Here is a 21,000-nt window from a genome sequence, read left to right on the forward strand (position 1 = left end):
GTTCTGTGTCTGACTTTGTAAAAAGTCACCAGGAGGCTTGTTAAAAGAACAGATTGTCCACCCACCCCCCCCCAATTCTGACTAAGACTGGGGTGGGGCCCACGAATTTGCATTTTAGCGAAGTGCCCAACACTGACGTCTGCTGACTTCTGAGAAGCCTGAGCGGCTATGGGCTGGAAATACTTTAACATCTACCCCACTGAGAGGTGCCCCCACTCCTACCCCGCAGTGTCTGCTCCATCTCCTCTATCTCCCCCCAGCACCCCCCAACCCCCCAGCTGGCTGGCCCAGCAGGCATGCACCAGGCTTCAATGGCTACTCCCTGCCTTTGAAATTTCCCCCTTCTCCGAGGCTCCCCTTCCTTTTCCCAAAAGGCTTCAAGACTTGTCCGCACTGCTGGGCTCCCCACTTCCTTACCTCCACTGCTGCCCCCAGAGGGCACCAGCGGCAGTCCTGGACCACTCCCACTTTGCTGCTAAATTTCCATCCCCCGCCCACCGCCCGGCTCCCCTCCTGCTCTGCCTACACCCCTCAGCCTCCCTTGTGGGCCCCCATCTGTAGTGTCTGTCTCTCGCCTCTTCAGTCTTCCCACTCACCTTCAGTGGAGGGGCTCTGAAATCCCTCCTCCAGACCTCAAGCCCCACCTACCTCCTGCACACCTCTCTCCCAGAGGCACCCCAGGTTCCGACACCTTCTCAGAGCCCTTCCTTCCTCAGGTGCCCCAGGCCAGGCAACAGGTCCTCCACTGGCCCCGTGGATCAGGACAGACACCGGGAGTGGTCCTGGGTGACTTCTCCCTCACCCAACACCCATCCACCAAGGCACCTGGAGGTCACTGAGGGTCCTTTCAGTCCATCCCCATTGCCTGGCTCATTCGATCCCCTCCTCTCCCCCTGGAGTTCAGCAGTGGCCTCCCTGCCTCCCACTCCCTCTACACCGAGGCTAGGGGTCCTTCTAAAATGTATATCCACTCACACATCACTCCCCTGCTATAGAGCCTTCTTCCGTAGCTCCCCAGAACACCCAACATCAAGTCCCTAACTCCAGATTCTTTGCCATCTGATCTCAGTTTGCTTCCCTCTTAACCACTGTTTAACTCAGAACAGCTCACGATGTGCCCTGTTCTTTTGGGACTTACACCTTTGCACCCGCTGTCCCCCTGTCTGGAATGCCCTTCCCCACCTTGGCCACCTTTGGGCGGCAACTCAAGTCTCACCTCCTCCAGGCAGCCTTCTCTACCTTCCCCAGTTCCAGGCTGCCCCCAAGCCCCTGCACACTGGATTGTCATCCTCACCCCTCCTGAGTTCGGGAGCTGAGCTCTGTGCATCTCTCTGGCTCCAGCACAGGGGGTGGCACATAGCAGGAGACCAAGGGCTTAATGAACAAAGGATCCCCAGAATGCAAAGGGAGTGTCATGCTGAGAAGTGGTGGACTGGGAACCAGGAGGCAGGGCTTCCACACCAGCCTTTACCCCGAACCCGCTGGTGTGATCCTGAGGATGGCTTCTCTCCTCTGCCTCAGTTTCCTCCCAAGCTTGCAGACGGAGCTTATCACTTGTCCCATCCTTCTGTTCTGAGGGGTCACCAAAACACCTTCTTCCTGGGGCTGCTCCTGGGACCTGAGCAGCTGCCCTGGAGGTCACCCGTGCCCCCCAGACCCCACCTTGGCCTTCTAGACATTTGACAAACAGGCTGAGCAGGAAGCAGAGTCTGCTCAGTCAAGAGTGTGGGATTGATGCTGGGCCCCATTCAAACCCCACAGCAGGCCCTCAGATCGGACGGCTTTATTCCACAGGGCAGTGGAGCTCACTTCCAGGTGGGAGTGGGCAGTGGAGGCCCAGGGGACAGGTAGGGGTGGGGTGAGGAACCTAGACCTGGGACTCCCCCCACCCTTTGGCTTACGGTGGCAGTGGGCTCACTTGGCTGTCTCCAGGGCTCTGGGGGGTCCCTCGGGGGTGCCTCCCATCCCCACCCCTCAAGTTCACATGCTGACTCTACTCTGCATTGGCGGAGGGGAGCTCAGACACCCCTATGGGGACCCGGAAGCCCCATGATCACTGCTGGACGACCCCAACTCCCCAAGTCAGCAGCAGAGGAAGGGGAAGGAGAAGAGAGGATCAGGAGGCAACAGGGCGGGCTGTGAATCCTCCTAGTTGGGCCTGCTGACCATCCAGGCCCTGGGGCACAGGGGGGGTCTTCACCAGCTGATCTCCTCCATCACTGGGGTGATGTCAGGGAGCAGGTTGGGGGGGGGCGATGGATGCCATCTCCTGCCTCCACGGGGCCCTGCTGCTCCCAGAATACTTGCTCCCCTGTCTGGTGGGGACCCTGGACTCTGCGTCCAGGTGGTGGGCCCCAGCTCTGCAGGGAGGGGAGCTCCTCAGGTCAGCACCTGCTGGATCCAGCCGATCACCCCTGTGATGCGGGTGTAGACACCAAAGTAGTTGGGCCGGCCACAGCCCAGGCCCCAGCTGACCAGCCCAGCCAGGAACCAGCGGCCACTGGGCTCCTTGCACACCAGCGGACCTCCCGAGTCACCCTGAAAGGGGGAGAGGAGAAACAGGGTCGCATCAGGGTAAGCCGGGGTTCCTGACTGCTGGGAATTTGCCAGGTGACAAGAGACTCTTTGGAAGCCTCTGCTTCCCCTGCTCCCGATCAACAGAGAGAGCCCAGAGCACCCCTGCTGGTCGGTCCTTCCACGGGTCCTGGCTGTTGCAGAAGAGTGCACGTGTGTTCCCATGCCCCACTGCTCTCTGCCTCCCTTTTGTGGGCTCCTTCCACTCCTAGCTCCTGTGTCCCCTTGGGCAAAGCGCCTTGCTCAGGCAGGGTCAGAACTGGATGTAAGTCTGAGACCTGCCCACCGCCTGCAGCTCTCTGGTCATTGGGGGCTGCAACTTGGTGCAAGTCTCCACCTCCCCGAGGCTCAGTTTCCTTATCGGTAAAGTTGGGACAGCCGTCTCGGCCTGGGCTTCAGCAGGCTGGTGTGAGCGGAGGGCCAGGCCTTGAGTGATGTGAGCAACACCCACCCTCCCTCCCTCCCTCCTGGCCACTGCGTCCCCCCTCCCCAGGTGTCACCTGGCAGGCATCCTTCTTGCCCTTCCGGTAGCCAGCACACAGCATGCGGGGCGTCACCTGGTAGCGGTAGGCCTCACCACACAGATCCTGCGGGATCAGCTGCACATCGACCTTCTGCAGACCATTGCTGGTGGGCCCTGCCCGGCGGGGTTGGGGCAGAAGGCAGAGACGAGAGTGGACTCTTCTGCTATTCTCCTTACAGCTCGGGACTCCCCCCACCTTCATCTCTCCTGCTCTGCCCGCCCCCTGCCCCTCCGCCTCACCATCACCCTGTTCTGGTCCCTCGTGTCCCCAGGAAATAAGAGTCCCCACCCAAAGCCTATCTGGGCTAGTGTCCTCTCTGCTGCCCCTCCTGCTTGAGGCGTCTTGGCCAGCTCTCCCACCCCTGCTCAGTGACAGCCCCTGGGAGGTTTCCCCAGAGCACACATCTGACCCCTCCACTCTCCACTTAAATGTATCAGTGTTTACCCTCTGTCCAGCTCAGTGCCCTGCTAGGGCCCCAATGGAGGGCCCCCAGGGAGCTTCAGTCTCCCCTGTGCCTGGTCCCACCCCGAGATCTCGTCTGTCTGGCCAGGGTGCGGCTCAGTGGTGTTTTGCTGGATGCCTCAGTGGGTTTTAAAGGGCAGATCAGGGGACCTCCTGGCGCAAGCTCCTTACAACGACCAAGGAGGCCCTCCCGCCCTTCCTGCCAGCCCTTACCTGCATCTGACTGCCCCCAGCTCCCCTCTGGTGCAGGGTGTGCCCAGGACTTCCAGGGTTGCCACCTGTACCCCTAGCGGGAACCCCTCTCTCCCCACTTGGACACTGCCAACTTGGCCTCCCAGCCTCGGCTTAGCCAGCACTGTCTCCCCCAAGAATGTTCTCTTCATCTTTACAGCCCATCTTCGCCCAGCTCAAGGTCTGGCATACAGCAGGTGCTCATTAACGTGTCCTTGAATGAGTGAGCAGATGCACTCATCCTGGCTTTGCCGCTATCCTCCAGTGTCCTCTTGAACAAGTCACTTCTCATCTGAGCCTCAGTTTCCCCATTTCTAAAGCATCTCTGCAGTCCTGCCTGCCTCCAGGTTGTAAATCACTGTCCCTATCTTTAAAGCCGCCCCTGTTAAGGGTGTGGGGCCCGGCTGTGGCTGTGCCAGCCTGGGCCTGTGTTCAGAAAACTGAGCTGGCCCCTAGGGATTGTGAGTTTAGGTGGGAAGGGGAGAGACCCCCTGCTTCGGGGGCAGTAGCAGGAACAGCTGGGCTCCGGGGTCAGGGAGTCCTCCCTGCCAGTCCCCGTTCCAACCCTCTCTGGCTGGCTGACTTGGAGCAACTGCTCGAATGGGACCATAATGCCAACCCTTAGGGGTAATGGGTGGATTAAACGAGACCACGTTCCCAAAAATCCCCCCACCAGGTAGAAAGTCACCTGTGTCCAAGGAGCAGAGGTTGGAGCTTGCCCATGGGCTGTTGAGTTCCTAACCTGCCCCATCACTTCACACGTATCCCCCAAGATAACCTCCCACCCCCTCCGTTCCCTTGAAACGTGATCCGGAAGGAGGGAAGGGACAAGGGAAGAACCGGGAAGGCCGGAGCCACCTGCTAGAGTAAAAGCTTGTGTTCTGTGACATACGACCCGGGTTCACCCCAGGACTAAGGGACCCCCTGCCCTGCCCCCTCCAGGCTCCGGAGCCCCGGGTGGTGGACCGCACCCCACGGGTCCTAACCCGCCCTCCCCGCAGCCCCGCCAGCTCACCGCCCTCGCGCAGGGCACCCCAGCCCGTGATCCAGCAGTGCAGGCCCGGCTCGAAGAAGTGGGAGCGTGCGGGCAGGCAGACGGGGCGCACAGCGGCCGAGCGCACCACCGGGTGGTCGAGCTGCAGCAAGGCCACGTCGTAGTCATGGCTGTCCTCCTCGTGGTAGGGGTGCAGGAGCAGCCGGCTCACCTTGAAGGACACCTCCCCCGGCCAGCGCGAGCTCTGCCACACCTTGCCCAGGAACACCGTCCACAGAGCCGGGGAGGCCATGCTGGGGGTGGGGAGTTGGGGGGGGAACCGCGCTCAGCCGCTGCTTCTCTCATCCCGGACCCTTAGGCTAGCTGGCTTCTCCACCCAGACCACCACCGGAGGTTATACCCGTCCCTTTCCTGCTCTGGAAAGCTAGCTGGTGGGGGTTACAGCCCATGGTGCTGGCGCTGGAGTCCACCTGCCTGGGTACCAGTCCCAGCTTCGTTCCTCCCTAGATGTGTGTTTGCTTCTCTGGGCCTCAATCTCCTCATCTGTGTAATGGGGATAGCCTCTTCGGCTCCTATGTTACTGGGGGGAATTCTGTCATACTGCACACGTAAAAAATTAGCCCAGTGCCAGACAGTGGCAAATATTTCTCTCCCTTTTGTCTGTGCACCTTACAGATGGGGCTGCTGTGAGCTCGTGGAGACCTGCTGGTCCTCCCTGGGAGTGGGTGGACTTTGAATAGGCAGCGACCAGCAGAGACTGGGCGGTGAAGACCCCTGGATGCTGGGTCAACGTCCAGGGCTTTCTTGACCTCACAGGCTGCGGGGAGCCAGGGAGGCAGCAAGAGAGTGAGGTGGTCAGACTGTACCCAGAAAGGGCACCCAGGCCCCTGGGTAGGAGATACAAAGCGGGGCCAGGCTCTGGGCTGCCGGTGGGGACACGAGGTGCTGGGGAGAGTGTGGACAGGCAGTGGCTGGGGACTGGTCCAGAGCAACCAGAGCACTTGCCGTCTGGCTCTGGATGTAGGGGCGTGGGGTGCGGTGCCACGGTGGCCCTGGTCATTGGCTGGGGACTGTGTGGACCCAGGACAGAAGAGGGGGTCTCGGAGGGGAATCCAGGACTGGCAGGGCCCAGGAGATGGGGCTGGGCATGGAAAGGGTTGCTGTCAGCCCACCATGCAGATGGAGAAGGTTTCTGTGGGGTTGGGTGGGGTGTGATGTCCCTTCTTGGAGGCTTCTTGGGCCCCACGCACCAGGGCACAGGCACCTAGCAGTGGGGGGAGGGGTATGGTCTATGGCCCCGTGAGGCAGTTCTGTTCTCTGCTGTACCCCCAGTGTCTGGCACAGCTCCCTAGTAGGAGCACGATAAATATTGCTGAATGGATGAGTGATTACAGGAATGAATGAGTGAATGAGTCGCTGACCACTGACCGAGGGCGGAGCAACCTTCCCTGGGCACAGACTGTGTTCATCGTGGAGCGAGGACTGAACCCGAGCATCAGAGCAGCTAGTCTGATGGGCTTCCCTCCACCCCGCCCTCCTGCTTGGACCTCAGACCCACTCTCCCTCCCTGCCAGGCCTCACCTCCCTTCCCCCATCTCTTGTGTCTCCATCCCCACATGCCCTGCTCACCTGTCCTCCTGGAAGCAGTGGGCGGCTGTTATGACCCAGCGGTCCGCGATGAGCGCCCCCCCACAGATGTGTCGGCCCCGAACCTGGAGGCTGGCCTGCCAGGGCCACTCACCCTCCGAAGACACGGCCCCACCCAGGATGCGGCTGGAGGGGCCCTGGAGGCCACAGTCTGAGGGTGCGGGGAGGGACAGGGATGGCCAGAAGCCAGTGAGGAATGGATACAGAGGGAGATACAGGAAGGCCAAAGGAAAGATGGAGGGGGATGGGAAAGAATGAAGGAGAGGCAGGACCCAGAGGGGGTGCAGAGGCGGAACGGAAAGAGCCAAGTGAGCTCTCCCTCAGTCCCCAGTGCGGCCCCTCCTTCCCTCCCTTCCGCACTCGGGGCCCAGCAGGGGAAGAGGGCCCTCTGCCCACCCTCCCCAGTGGCACTGTAGCTCACCACAGTGCCGCTCGTCGGAGCCATCCCTGCAGTCGGGCAGCCCGTCGCACTGTGGGTTGGGTTTCTTCACGCAGCTGTGGTCCTCACACTGGAAGGTGAACGTCCCACAAGGCACCCCTGGGGGGAAGTGGGTGGGGACAGGGCATGGAGGGTGGGTCCCTGAGCCCCAGGGACCCTCTGAAACAAGGCCCAGGGAAGGTGGACTCTGAAAGAGGCCAGGGGGAGACTGGGGAGCTGTCCCTTGAGCACACGGAAGGGGCCTTTGAGGCTCCTGTAGGGTACCCTAAAGGCAGGCCATGTCCCTTCCCCATGTCTCTTCACCCGCTCAGGCTGGTCGGGAGCAAGGCTGTGTCTCCACTGTCAGGAGGCTCCTGAGAGCAGGGCTGTGCATCTCCTGTTAGGCTCCCTTTGGAGCCAGGCCTTCCTCTAGATCCCGGCCCCACCAGCTGCCCACCTGCTCCTCCCTGTCTTCACCGTGAAGAACTTTCTGCAGCCCCACCTAGTCTTGGCCTGCTCCTCTTTCCTTCTGCCTATTTAAGTTTTACCTCTTTGCAAGGCGAAGTCCAAGTAGGAAGCTTTCCCTGCCTGATGTCGTCCAGCACTCCAGTCTTCCCGTACTACTGGACGTGATATCCAGAAGGCACTGGGCCAGAGACAGTCACCCATCACGTCTTCCTACCAGCAGATCATCCCAGAGGACAAAGACCACCTCTTTGGTGTCTTTTACTCCCACTCCCTCACTCTGCTCACCTATCACTGGCTTGCATGCAGGTGTGGGATGGATAGATTAGGATGGATGGATGGATGGATAAGTGTTCATACAGATGGGTTGGTGAGTGTTTGGACAAGAGGGTAGAAACCTTTGCTGTAGAAGCGTGCAGAAAGGCTGGGCTGTCCTGGCTCAGCCCATTACTTGGTTTCCCTCTGGATAGCTGGTCACCCCCACCCTACCTTCCCGGCACTGCTCCTCATCACTCCCATTGAGGCAGTCGGGCTGCCGGTCACATACTCTGGACAGGGAGATGCATGTGCTGTCTTCTTGGCACTGGAATGTGGCTCTGCAGACTGCATGTGGACACACAGAGGAGGCAGGTGAGAGGAAGCCCGAGGAGCTGGGCTGGGACTTTGTGCAGCCTCTAGAACATGTATTGTATTACATGCTAGGACCGTAAGTCTCTTTCTTAGCTACTTTACGCCGGAGTTTCCCAGCAAGTGAGATACCCCACTTCCTGGGTGGGAACAGAAATGAAATGACCTGTCTAGGGTCATCTGGCTGAGCCAGAACCTGAAGCCAGATGCTCTGATTCCAAACACGAGGCACCTTCCCCAGCACATCTCCCTTCCCTCCTGCTTCTCTCCCCAGGTGTTTAAAACTTGGATGGGATGGGGTTGGAGGAGGTCTGGGGAGGTCAGACAAGAAAAGGTTGCCATGATGGTGAATGTGGGGGGCCAGAAGCCAGGACTCAGAAGGAGAGTGCTGACTTGGGGACCACCAGGACCCCCGCTGCCGGGGCTGGGTGGCGGGGAGCACAACTCCAGTAAGAGCTGGCAGCTCTAGTCTGAACCCCTTGAAGTGGAGGTATGGAGACCCCACTCAAGGGAGAAAGACACAGGATTCTCTCCTTGGCCACCCAGGGCTTGCCTTCCCCTTCCTGGTCCTCCATCCACTCTGTTCCTCCTTTGACATCTGGCTGGGACAGAAGGCTGGGGCTGATGGCCTGGTGGGGAGAAGCTGGGAGCTGGGAGTCCGGAGACCTTGGTCCCAGCCTGTCCCTGCTACTACCCCAAACGGTGGCCCTGGGGAGCCCACTTTCTGACTCAATGCTTCCGTCTTTCCATCTCAGCACAGCAAGAGAGCCCACTTCCTGGATGCCGATAAGAGGAACTGCACATTTTGTGGGGGTCTGGCGTCTCTTCTCAAAAAGGGGGGCTCGGCTTAGTGCTCAGAGAAAGCAAGGAGAGGAAGGATGGGACAGACGGGCCGCCTACCACAGTTTCTCTCATCCAGGCCGTTGGGGCAGTCCTTGACCCCGTCGCAGGCGGGCACACATAGTCCGTTCACAGAGCAGAGGAAGGCGCCAGGACAGGCTGTACGGGGAGGGCGCCATCAGGACACATGTCATCGTGCAGACATGTGCAGACATGCTGCCCTTGTGTGCTCACACACATCCACACATGTATACGCGCCCATATTCACGGTGCGCATGGACAGACGTGCCCGGGCTCGTGTACACAGCACACACACACACACACACACACACACACAGGTCTGTGAGTGTGTCTGCCTGCAGAACCCAGGTGACAGCCTTGCCTGGGGGCACACACAAAGCCTCAGGCAATGCACACACACACGTACACACACATACACACATACAGTCCTTTGGTTCCTCCACTTGGTGCTTCCAGGGATGGGAAGGAGGCAGGGAGAAGCGGCGGGGGCATTGGGGGCGCCCGCCCTTCTCCCCGGTCTGTTCATACTCACGGTCAGACTGGTTGTACAAGCCATAGTGCACCTGCACGCCGGGCCCGGTGAGGGGGATCTGGGACGTGAAGTTGACCGTGATGCCGGCAGTGGCCACCACAGGGATCCTCTCGGCATAGGGCTGCAGGGTGCGCAGGCCACACAGCCTGGGGGTGACAGAGACAGACTCAGGGATGCATGGGCCAACCCCCGGGAAGGGACAGCTTAGTGTCCTCATGCACAGACAGGGCAAGGGCAGACAGCCAGAGAGGGAGGGAGAGCGGCGCCCCCACTTTCACCTTCTCTGTCTTGATTGCTGCTTTGGGTGACCGCCCACCCCCAGGGTCATCTTCTAGAAATCAGCCCATGTCATTCCCCTGCTCAAAACCTTCAATGGTTCCCCACTCCCTGCAGGATAAAATTCCAAGCCTGAATTCTAGTCCCATCACCTAGGAGCTGTGAGATCCTAGCAAGTCAGGGTCCTTCCCTGAGCCTCAATTCCCCCCTTACAAAATAAGGGAAATTATCAACTCTGTTGACTCCAAATCTGACAGCGCTTCAGTGTGTCTGTAAAGGCCAGAGTCCTTGGCTGGCCTGCTCTGTGTAGACAGGAGTAGCCTGGGCTCGGTGTGGGGGAGGAGACGGCTTGTGTGCCTCGGTCAGGCACGGTCCTTCCCACTGAGAAGCCTCCACAGCCCTGGGGTCTCCCTATGACTCTCTGGACCTGAGGGGGGCACCACTTCTGCTCCCAGGACCGATACAATAGCACAGGGCTGAAGGATGTCATCTCCGTGCATGGCGGCCCTAAGGTGGGACCATTCCCCAACCATGGGAGGGCCCTCACACCCCTGCTGGACTCCCCACCCCAATGGGATGCTCTGGTTTCCCTGGAGCAGATGGGAGAAGCTCCATGGAGGGGCGACGTTCTTCCCAGAGAACAGCTAGGAATCTTCCCTAGGGTATAAGGGATTCATCCCACATGGTGTCTGGGCACATCTTGCCTCAGAGCAAGTGGGCCTGCTTTTACCAAGTGGGAGCAAGCCCTCCCCTGGAATGATGGGTCTCTCCCCAGATAGCACCCCGGCGTTCCCTCCCTCCCCAGGTGAGACACCCTCACAGAACAGATGGGTCAGTCCCCTGAGCCCCCCACAGGGAAGAGGGCACCCTCGCTGAGCAAATGGGAGCGCCTTTACAGACGAGGGAGGCACACCCAGGACACAGGTCAGAAAACAGTCAGCGAGAAGCAGAGAAGGCAGGGGGAAGTCAAGGTGGGAGTGTCCCGAAGCATGATGGGAGCATCCCACTGCGGGTGCAACAGCTAACTCTCGGGGTGGGGCCGTGGGGGGGGCAGGTACTTCCTCGGAACTTCTAGAATATGGCAAGCACCTCACAGTTCAATGGATTAGTCAATGAGCTAATCAACAAACAACTGAGGAAGATTTTGGGTTGTCTTGTCCGGCCCCTCCCTCACGGACAGCGACACTGCAAGGCCTCACTGTACAGAGACTGGGGGGTCCTTGCCACAGCCCCACTTTGTGAGACAGAAATTGTTCTCAAATCGAACATTCCAGAGGAGGCTGGCGAAGGGAGTGGCGCAGGTAAGCCAGAATCCAGCCTCCTCGGGACCTAGGAGGGCCCACCCAGCCTGCTCCAGGGGTGGGAGGAGAGGCACACCTTGGCTCCCACTTCCCATGCCCCTGCACAGACCTCCCCATGCTCTCTGGCTACAGAGCATCATTTCCTTGCCTCCAAACCAACCCACCGTCCTCCAAGTGCGGTCCGGGAACCACCGGGGCTCCAAAGTAAAAATTATTTTCACAATAATGCTCACGTAATATTTGCTTTCTTTCACTCTCATTCTTTTCACAAAGGATACGGTGGAATTTTCCAGAGACTACATGACGTGTGAGACCAACCGATTGAATGCAGATGCCCAATGCAGTTCTATTAATCCAGTTTAAGAGAAAGTCATAAAAATGTCAAATAATGGTATTTTTCTCGCCAAATGCTTTTGGCTTTGGGAACTATAATTAGTTTTTTTTTTCTAAAATGTTGTTTATGTTAAAATTGTAACAGGCTTCTGAGTGAATTGATGTTTTTAAACTTCCTCAGTTTTCATGTCTAGTACTGTAAAAAGAGTTAATATAACCTTCACAAAAGCCCTTTGGGGTGCTTAGTAATTTTAAAGCGGGTAAAGGGGTCCCAAGGTGGGAAGTTTTGGGAAGCCCTGCTCTCCAAGACTCCTCCAGCCCAGGGGGACGCGATGGGGATGAGCTGCCACAAGGGGGCACCCCCGAGCAGGCCTGGCCCTTCTTGGCCTTTTAAAACTAGGGGAACAGAGCTTGGGCTGTCTTGTTTGTTTTTTGGTTTTTGGTTGGTTTTTTTGTTTTTTGGTTTTTTGGTTTTTTTGTTTTAATTTTTTTGTCTGTCTGTTTTTAAAGTGGACAAACAAAGGCTCTCATGGATTAGCGTCCCCTGAGAGTTTCCCTGAGGAGTGGACAGGGGAGCTAGGGGCAGGAAATACTGGGGAAATACTGGGGAAATGGATCAAGTACGCCCCTGACCATGCGGAAGGTTTAGGGACACAGGATGCTGTCCCCGCATGGTCATGGAGGGGTTGCGGAGAGGCAAGAGGAAGGAACCAGAGCCAGGCTGGAGAGGAGTGGAACATTTCAATCTAGAAGAGTCTGCCTGGTCACCCTGAGCTCTGGCCAGGGGCTCTAAGGTACCAGTGAGGACTGACGGGACATTTTCTCCACTGGCATCTGAGAGAACGAGGTCCAGAATAAGCCCGTGGTTTGGCCTGGAACCCCGGGAACCTTCCCTCACCCCAGGGGCAGTATGTGGTTCTCACCCTGGAGGCCCAGGACAGGGGCTGGTGGTGGCATTCCTGGGGCAAAGCTACAGTCTAGTGACTCAGGCTGAATCACTCAACTTAAAGATGGTCTGTTTAGTCTGCGCAGTGTTAACATAAATTTTTTTTTCAAGTTCAGTTGCCCATTAATTTCACATAATAATCTAGATTCTTGCTTCTTCTGAAAAAAAAAAAAAAAAAAAAAAAAAAAGCCCCAGAAACACTGGCTGGAAGTAATCAGAGGCTATCCAAATTAGGCAGAGCACAGGACCCCCTGATAACCAGTCCCTTCCTCTCCTGCTCTCCCCCAAACAGCCTGTCCCCCAGAACTATGCACCAACTGTGCTCCTATGTGCACCAGCATTTCCGGGTCCTGCCGTAGAGACTTCTGGGGGAGGGTATGCACCCTCTGGCTAATTCCTCCCCAACCACCAAATGCCACCTCCTCCCCAACGAGCTGTCTCCAAGAGGCTGTGGAACCCACCTCAGCTACAAAGTGCAGGGTCTGGAGGCACATTTTTGCACAGTGGCCAGCTTGCCTTCTCCCCTCTGTGGATTGGGGATTTTTTTTTCCTTCTTGCCTCACCCAGACTATAAGAAGGGACCCTGTCAACTTTCTTGCATGTTAGCAACTCTACACAGGGAGGAATTCAAGAAAGCGTGGATGGGTGTGCAGGTAGGTGGATGGATGGATGGATGGATGGATGGATGGAAGTGTGGATGGATAGATGGATATATGCACACACGCAAGCATTCCCTTCCCTAAGGACAGGTTAAGTGGGAAGGAGGGTCAGAGAAGGCAAACACTAAAGAAGGGAGAATGGCAGTGTCTGGCGGGGTGAGCAGAGCACTGGACCCCGAGCCTCAGAGCTGAGTGGGAGGCCAGCTTTGCCACATGAAGCAGCTGTGTGGCCCTGACACATCAACGTCAGCAAGCTTCAGTTTTCACCTCTATAAAATGAGGGTGGGTGATATTATCTCCTTTGGAAGATGTTTTAAGGAAAGAGAAAATGAGACATGAGATGAGAAAAAGACTTCTCCGAAAGCAAGCTGCTGACGTTGTCAGGCTATGAGCTCATCTAGGGCAGTGGTAGACGCTGTGCCCACCACACCACCAGCACCCAGCCTCGGGGGCACACGCTCAGCCTGACCCGGAGCCTCTGGGGCTGCAGGCAGTGCTGGCCACACCGGGCCCCAGGGGAGCAGAAGAGCCACCCCATAGCCGGGCCTGGCCTGAGGGGGCTCCGAGGGGCCTGAGAGCCAGTGGGTTCTGCCTGTCCCATCAGAGGGCGGGCAGGGGAAGTGATCGGGCAGATCACAAGAAAAGTGACATCACAGGGGAGGAAGCTGGCAGGAGGCAGATTCCCCGAAAGGGGGAAGCCTGGGCCGTGGTGACGCCCAGCCGGAGCAGGTTCTGCGAAACCACGCAGCCGGCGGCCAGTCTCACTAGGCCAAGTCCCTTCACCACCTCCAGGCCACTTAAAGGCCAGGAGGCCTTGGCCGTGGGCACTGGGAGAAGCTGCTAGAAAGTAGTGAGGTGGGGAAGGGCAGAAAGGGCTCAGAGGGGTGAGACCGCAAGCCCGAGGATGCCCGGCCCGCAGAGGGAGCCGGGGCCAGTGTTCCCGCATCGCTACGCTGACACCTGCGGGGAAGTCACCTCCTTCCCCAACCCACCCTCCGTTGCTGCTTGTCCATGGCCATTCAGGGTCCAAGGACTGCACCTCCCCCTCCCTATACACCCTGTGCCCACAAATCGACACTGTTCCCCAGACCTCTCATATCTTTGCCACCCACACAAGCAAATTTTCCAACAAATGCTCATTCAAAGAATTTCCCAGCATCTACATTGGATGATCATTATCAAAGAAGATCATAACTAAAGGAAATGGTTTGTCCAGTGCTTATGGTTTGGAGGCACACCTCTGCCTTCCCTTCCAGGCTCAGACAAGGGCCACGGCCTGGAGGCAGGCCTGGGGACACGAGTTTCCACCTGGGGACTCTGGATCCTTCACAAAGATCTCAGAAGATAGAGATGGGACTTCGCAGGCCATTCTCAGAACTGGCGGGAGCCACAGAAGCCGTCGGTCCTCTTGCCAGGATGCTGGTGGATTGGTCAGGAGTTCCATGGCCAAGAGAGGGAACAGCCAGCATGGCTGCTCAGAGGCTCCAAGGGACAAATCCGCACGGGTATGAACACTTAGGTGTGCAGGCGTACACGCACGGACTCGTGCACACAGACACAGGTGTGCATACCCCCACACACTCTGGACCCGACTGCCTCGCTGGATTCTGGTTTCCCCACTTGCAGTCTGAGTGGCGTGGTGCCAGTGGTTTTGTCTCTCTGTGCCCTGGGTTCCTCACTGGCCAGTGAAGGCAGCCTGGGGGCCTGTTTCCTCACCAGGTTGTTGAGGATGAGGGATCCAAATCCCCCAGCTCGGTGCCTGGCCCGCCCAGCATCAAGAGCCAATGGTTAACTCGTGGCTGGGGCCTTGCAGGGCCGCGCTCTGTCTGGGCCGCCCGCAGGAGCCAGGGCCCCTTGCCCATGATCTCATTTAGTCCTGCCTTGGCGGGGGGGAGGGAAGGGTCTATTTCATGGCCAGTTTTTAGATGAGCTGCCAGAGGCTGGGAGAGGAGAGCCCCCATCTCGCAGCGAGGGGAGGAGCCAGGATTCCAACGCTGATGTGTCCGGTTTCAGCTCTCTGCTCCTTACCAGCCCCACACAGACTGACGTTTTGCTAGAACTCATACACACAACCTACCGGGAGACATCTTTCTTCAGACATCTGTGTAAATAGTAAAAAGCTGGGGCCTGGGACTTGTCTAACCCTTCTAATGGGGAAGGTGGTGTAGTCAGAGTTAGCTGTAGATGCCCCTGAGCACATCTCCAAGTCGCCAGGAAGCACAGGGAGGTGTGAGACGAGAGAGAAGAGGGACAGGAGAGCCGCACCCTATCAGGCCTCCCCCACTGCCCACCCAGCTACCACCTAGCCGCACCCTGAAATCCCTCCCACCACCGAAAGGCAAAAGACCAGCAAAAGAAGCCAAGTCCTTCGGCTTTAGGCATCTTAGGTCTCAGTTTTCCGTCCTGTACAATGGGTGAGGACTAGGTTCGACGGCCAGTCCAGCCCTTACTTTCTGTAGCCCGGTGGTGCTTTGAGACGCTGGGAGGGAGCTCCCTGTGACCCCACTAGGACCTGTCATGGTGTCTGAAATCTCACCCTCAAAGCCTTTTCCTTTTACTTAGGACTCTTTCCAGCCATGGCCCACATTTAAGGGTAGCTCAGCAAGTCCCTAGAACCGGGGCCCATAGCTTGACCTGAGCCCTCCCTGTCATGGAGACAGGGAAGGTCCGCCATAGGGAACATGGCGGGGACTGTCCTCCTTATTCCAGCAGTGTGGGGCGTGGGAGGGCTTTGCCTGCAGGTCTGTCTGGGCTCCCCCTAATCATGCCAAACCTCAACTCCCTTTCTAGGAAACAGAAAAATGATGGCTTTGATGTCACAGGCCGGTGAGCCTGGCTCCTGGCAAGTGGACTAACCTTGTGTGTTGGGGGGGTAAGGGCAGGGGCGGCACACCCGGGGCCTGCCTGCCACTTCCTCAAGGAAGGGTTGAGAGGGTGGCAGGAAAACATCCCATCATCATTTGAACAAGTGTGAAATGTGCGCCACTCCTGCCATCATTCCGTGGGCTCCTGACGCTGAGGTGAGCCCAGCCAGCCTCAGTCTGGCAGATCCCAGGCAAGGAGCAATGCGGTCCCCAGGGCGTTCCATGAGGATAAAGGTTGTGGGCCCAGAAATGCCACCCACACACTAGGATGTGGGGTGCCTTTGTTGGCCAAACAGCACAGACCTGAAATTACACCATCTCCTGTCACCACCCCCCAAATAGCACGGGCCTGAAGTCACACCATCTCCTGTCACCCACCGAGCAGCACAAATCTGGAGTCACACCATCTCCTGTCACCCCTGGAACCACATGGGCCTGAAGTCACACCATCTCCTGTCATCCCCACAAACAGCACGGGCCTGAAGTCACACCATCTCCTGTCACCCACCGAGCAGCACAAATCTGGAGTCACACCATCTCCTGTGACCCCCGGAACCACATGGGCCTGAAGTCACACCATCTCCTGTCACCCACCAAGCAGCACGAGTCTGAAGTCACACCATCTCCTGTCACCCACCGAGCAGCACAAATCTGGAGTCACACCATCTCCTGTCACCCCCAGATCCACATGGGCCTGAAGTCACACCATCTACTGTCACCCCCCCAAACAGCACGGGCTTGTAGTCACACCATCTCCTGTCACCCTTGAACAGCACAGGCCTGAAGTCATACCACAGACATTTCTTCCTTTTCCCTTTAATCACAGCCCCTGATGAATTTGGAATCCTGGACAGCCCGCGGGCGCACCAATGAGCGTTGTCAGTCCCCGTCCCCTTTCGTCTGAATAGGATCAACCAACAGGCGAAATCCACATTGGCGAGTGTGGACACCAGTCCCAGAACCCAAGAGGGGACTTTAGGCCTGTGCTGTTTGGGTAGTGGGGGTGATAGGGAGGGACCCTGGTTATTGCCCCTCCCTGTGGAAATGGTCGGATTAGCAAAAGCAGCCTTGGCCCTGGCTGCGCAGCTTCCTGGAGCGAGGAAGCCACTTGACTTTGGCCAAGAGCAGGGAGTGGGAGAAGGGAAGCGGGGCCTCCGATGGCACAGGGAGGGGCTCAGGGGCAGGCTCTCTAGCCCTGCCGAGTCCCATGGCTCCCCCACCGTCTCGTTTAAGGATCCAGGGGACCGGACAGTGGAGTGACAGCACCCAAGGAAATGAGACATTTCACTCGAACTAGAATTAACATCCAAGGTGGCAGGAGGGGAGACTGGGGCAGGGGCTGGGACAGGGAATGGGTCAAGGGATGGGGTCACACGCCCGAGCACCCGGGGCTGGGCTCTCTTCCTCGGCCGCCCCTCTGGGGTCTGGGACTGGGGCTCCCAAGGTGGGTAACTGTGGGGAGTGGGAGGGAGTCCCGGGGTGAGGTACCTCCGGTTCTGGATTGTCCACTGTCCCTGGGTGCACGGCAGGTCATACTTCTGCCTCCGCAGAGCATAGGCATCAAACCAGAGGGCCAAGCCATAGTCCAGAGAGGGCACCTGGGACAGAGGAGTCGGTGTGACGGTGCTGGTGGCCTCACTTCCCAGGACAACAAAGGGAGGAGGCCCTCCAACACAGAGCCCCAGCAGGGGCTGAAGCTGGTCAGTCACTCAACAAACAGGCACTACAGTGACCCACAGAGGCAGACCGTGGTCACACCTGTCACCCCCCCTTCTGGAGGGATTTGCACCCAGGGCTCAGCCTGCACCTCCCCGGGGCTTCCCGAGCTCCGCAGGGTGCCTTGGGCAGAGGGAGCATGGGTGGCAGAGGACGGGGCTCACCGTGAGGTGCCAGGAGCAGTGGGTGCTGGGTGAGTAGTAGCTGGGGAAGTAAGGTGTGCTGAGGACGCCCTGTGGCTCCAGACGACCCTCCAAGGTCAGGTTCACCTCACAAGCTGGGCCCCGAGAACAGCTGTTACACAGGGTCCCCCAGGCCCAGCTCACTGCACCTCCCAGCAGGTGAGGGGCAGCCGTAACCCCTCCACCCTCCTGCCATTAAACAGTAGAGGTTAGTTGCAGGGTATGACCTGGGGCCTCAGTTTCCCCACCCAGAACATGGGGACAATAATAGCCCATACCTCACAGGGCAGGTAAGCAGATTAAATAGACATAAAATGCTCAGACAGCCTGACATATAGTAAGTGCTCAATAAATGGTAGCCACTGACACAGATTGTGCCACACCAGACCCTTACACCACGTGCATTCACAACGGTGCGAACCTCAGTTATGGTGGTGGGGGAGGGAGAAGCAGGCCCCTTTTCAAGATGAGGCTCAGAGAAGAAGGGGGACTTAGCTGAAGTCGCAGAGCTAGAGGGTGAGGAATCAGGAGGGTTCCCAGCTGCCCTGCTACCTCTCCCTAGAGTCAGGGTCCCCATGTTCCCCTGTCCCCTGAGTTATATCAGTGACTCCCACGGAGCCAGAGCCAGCTCTGGCACCTTCTCAGCCCTGGGCACCTCCAGAGGGCTGCCAGAACCCAGCACGGGCATCAGGGAACCTGGGTCACTGCCAGGAGGCCTCTGGGGTCAACACCAGGAGAGGAAGGAGAACCAAGTAGAAAGAGGGGGACTGCCGGGTTGGGGGTGGGGCGCAGTGGCTCGTGGTGTCCTGTTGTTCTGGAACCTGCAAGGTTTGTTTGGCTGATCCATGCCCCAGGACAGCCAGGGCATGAAGCATGGGGTTCTTCCCGAGAAAGGGGGTCAGGGAAGAAGGGAGGGAGATCCGGAACAGGAGGCCAGCAGTGGAGGCCAGCGGGCAGCCTAGAGAGCCCTTCCCGGAAACACTGTGAGTGGCCTTCCCTGAGCCGAGCGCCATCTCCAGGGAGATCTGTGGGGCTCACTTTTGGTGTGAGAGGATGGTCTGGGGATAAATCTGAGGTTCTCAGGCCTCCTGACCACAGACCCACCCTCCAGCCTCAAGCGGATACAGAGGGAAGAGGGCCAGAGGAGGAGCCGAGAGAGGAGACACGGGTCCAGGATGGGGACCGAACAGACAGTAAACAGAAAGAGGGCGGGAGAGAGAAGGAGGGAGAGAAGGGACAGGGGACAGGGAGGGTAGGAGAGGGAGGTAGAAAGTGGGGAAATGGAGTGAGAACAGAGGACAGGAGAGAGGGGCCAAGGGCTTGGGAGGGAGGAGATCAGAGGGGCTTCCAGAACCTTCCCTCTGCTCCCATCCCACCTCAACGACAGCAAAGAAGGTGAAGGGCACACCGGCCTGTGCCCTGGGTATCTGCCTTGGCTCCCCTCCCATCCCGAGGGACCCTTGACCCCTCACCCTGGAAGGCCACGGGCTGCACGGAGAGCACAAAGGGGTCATAGTAGCTGTGTAAGCCCTTCTTCCAGACCACCGCCATGACAGCGCCGGACGCCAGGACCTCCACCACCGGCTCCTGGCGACTGCAGCCGTAGACCCTGGAGGGACAGAGGAAGGTGACCAGGATGGGTGGAGCCTGGAAGGGGGGTTGGGTGGACTGCTGTGTGTCCCTGCGCAGGTGTCCGACCCTCTCTGCCCCAGGAGACTGACTGGAAGCCCTGGAAGGGTCAGGCCAGCTCCTCAGGGGAGAGAGACCAGGAGGTTGCCCAGACTGTCCCCACCAAACTCCGGTCCCCCTGGATCCCTGTGCCCCTGAGGTCCCAGCCTGTACCCTGGAGGGAGATGAGGTTTCAGGGTTGAGGGTCCTGAAGTCACCTAATATTGGGGTTTCTTTTCTTTTCTTTACTTGGCAGCAGAGCCCGCCTTGTAATTAAAATGTCTCGAAGCCTCCCAGGGTGTGGATCCCCCGCAACAAGCCACAGAGTTAAAGTCGGTCAAGGTCCCTTCTGCTCTATCTCCTTATCACCCATGAAGACCTCTCACGGCTCTGGGATGCAAGGGTGATGATCCCCTGATCTTGTCTGACCCACCCCTTCAGACCTCCAAGGCCCCGAGATGGCACGGGGTGCCTGTGCGCCATCGTGAGCAGGGACAAGGCTGAGCCGTGTCCCCTCCCTGACAACAGGCTGGGGTGGGGGGGAGGGGTACTTGAAGAAGCCCCAGGGGAAGCCCATCAGCGTCCCCACCCTCATCAGCCCTGGAAATCAGATGGTGTCTGGCTTCTGTGCGCTTCCCAGAGCCCTCCAGGAACCCAGCCCACACACACCCCAGGCTGAGGTCATCATTCCGGGGGTGTGTAAATGAGTGTGCCTGCTGCCTCAGAGCCAGGAGTTCAGAGAGGTCCCGGGGTGGGAGGAGGGGGTTGGGGAGGACCTTGTCCCCGCTCACCCTCAAGGACTGCCCTGGACCTGAACACGCAGGTCCCACCCCCGCTCCTGCCTGGAAGCTGGGCCAGCCTGAGCCAGAGAAGGCAGCAGCCTGGTGCCCCCAGTCCACACCGCCAGCAGCAGTTACTGGCTATTTAACGGAGACATTACCAGGTAGTAGTAAGGGATGGCTTTGTTATGTGTGAGAATCTCAGCACCGGTGGTTTGATTTCAAGCCTCACAACCCTACAAGGCAGCTGTGACTATGCACCCATTTTATAGGCGAGGACAACCGAGGCTCAGAGAGGCAAAGCCACTTGCCTTAGGACGCACAGCTACGAAGCAACAGTGCAGGGTGCTGCCAGGCTCTAAAGCGCTCAAATGAGCCTTGTCACCTCCCAGAGCAGACCTGAGGGGTGGTCTAGTACAACCGCTCTGTCTCAGATGGGGAAACTGAGACTCGGGGAAGGAAAAGGGGTTGCCCACAGCACACAGCCATTTCCGGCCTCCTGTCTCCTCTGTGTGCTAGCCTTGCTGTCTCTCAGATACCAGATACCGAGGACCGGGGTCACACAGCCTCTCATCTCCAACTGTGGGGGGTGATGCTCAGCGCCCCCACCCTCCCACCCACCTTCCCAGGACTCACGAGGTGATGAGCCTCCTCTCCAGGGGCCCAGCCACGTCGTACATGGCCAGCCGGTCCCGGCACTCGGCCAGCGTCCACTCCAGCCGAAGCTTGAGCATAAGGTCCTTGGGACCCTGCAGGTGCCACAGGCAGCTGGAGGCCAGGTGGTCGGGCCCCTTCAGCCGGAGGACCTGGCCCTGGTCCACGTAGCTGTAGCGGTAGCAGCCTGGAGGAGGGAGAGGGACAGGCCCCCTGACCCCTGTTCACCAGGAGGAGAGAGCCAGGGGGCCGGCTGGTCCTCACCTGGGCGGGGGTGGCGCAAGGAG

At 58.6% G+C, this 21,000-nt stretch overlaps 1 protein-coding gene across 2 annotated transcripts in view; it reads right to left on the bottom strand.

The window, feature by feature from the left end:
• Positions 1-2,266: 2,266 nt before the first annotated feature.
• Positions 2,267-21,000, bottom strand: part of TMPRSS6 (transmembrane serine protease 6) — a 33,074-nt gene continuing 14,340 nt past the window's right edge. For both annotated transcript variants that reach the window (XM_032836584.1, XM_032836585.1), the window contains exons 7-18: positions 20,696-20,900; positions 19,085-19,221; positions 17,595-17,707; positions 17,203-17,312; positions 9,336-9,481; positions 8,843-8,941; positions 7,805-7,918; positions 6,854-6,970; positions 6,415-6,583; positions 4,807-5,078; positions 3,075-3,211; positions 2,267-2,538 (exon numbers count right to left, since the gene is read on the bottom strand). In XM_032836584.1, the coding sequence (XP_032692475.1) occupies positions 2,380-2,538; positions 3,075-3,211; positions 4,807-5,078; positions 6,415-6,583; positions 6,854-6,970; positions 7,805-7,918; positions 8,843-8,941; positions 9,336-9,481; positions 17,203-17,312; positions 17,595-17,707; positions 19,085-19,221; positions 20,696-20,900 (1,778 nt within the window). In that variant the 3' untranslated portion in view covers positions 2,267-2,379. The remainder of the gene's footprint in view (positions 2,539-3,074; positions 3,212-4,806; positions 5,079-6,414; positions 6,584-6,853; positions 6,971-7,804; positions 7,919-8,842; positions 8,942-9,335; positions 9,482-17,202; positions 17,313-17,594; positions 17,708-19,084; positions 19,222-20,695; positions 20,901-21,000) is intronic.

The sequence above is a fragment of the Lontra canadensis genome, unplaced genomic scaffold (genome assembly GCF_010015895.1).
Source record: "Lontra canadensis isolate GAN:19392208 unplaced genomic scaffold, GSC_riverotter_1.0 scaffold93, whole genome shotgun sequence".
NCBI lineage: Eukaryota > Metazoa > Chordata > Mammalia > Carnivora > Mustelidae > Lontra > Lontra canadensis.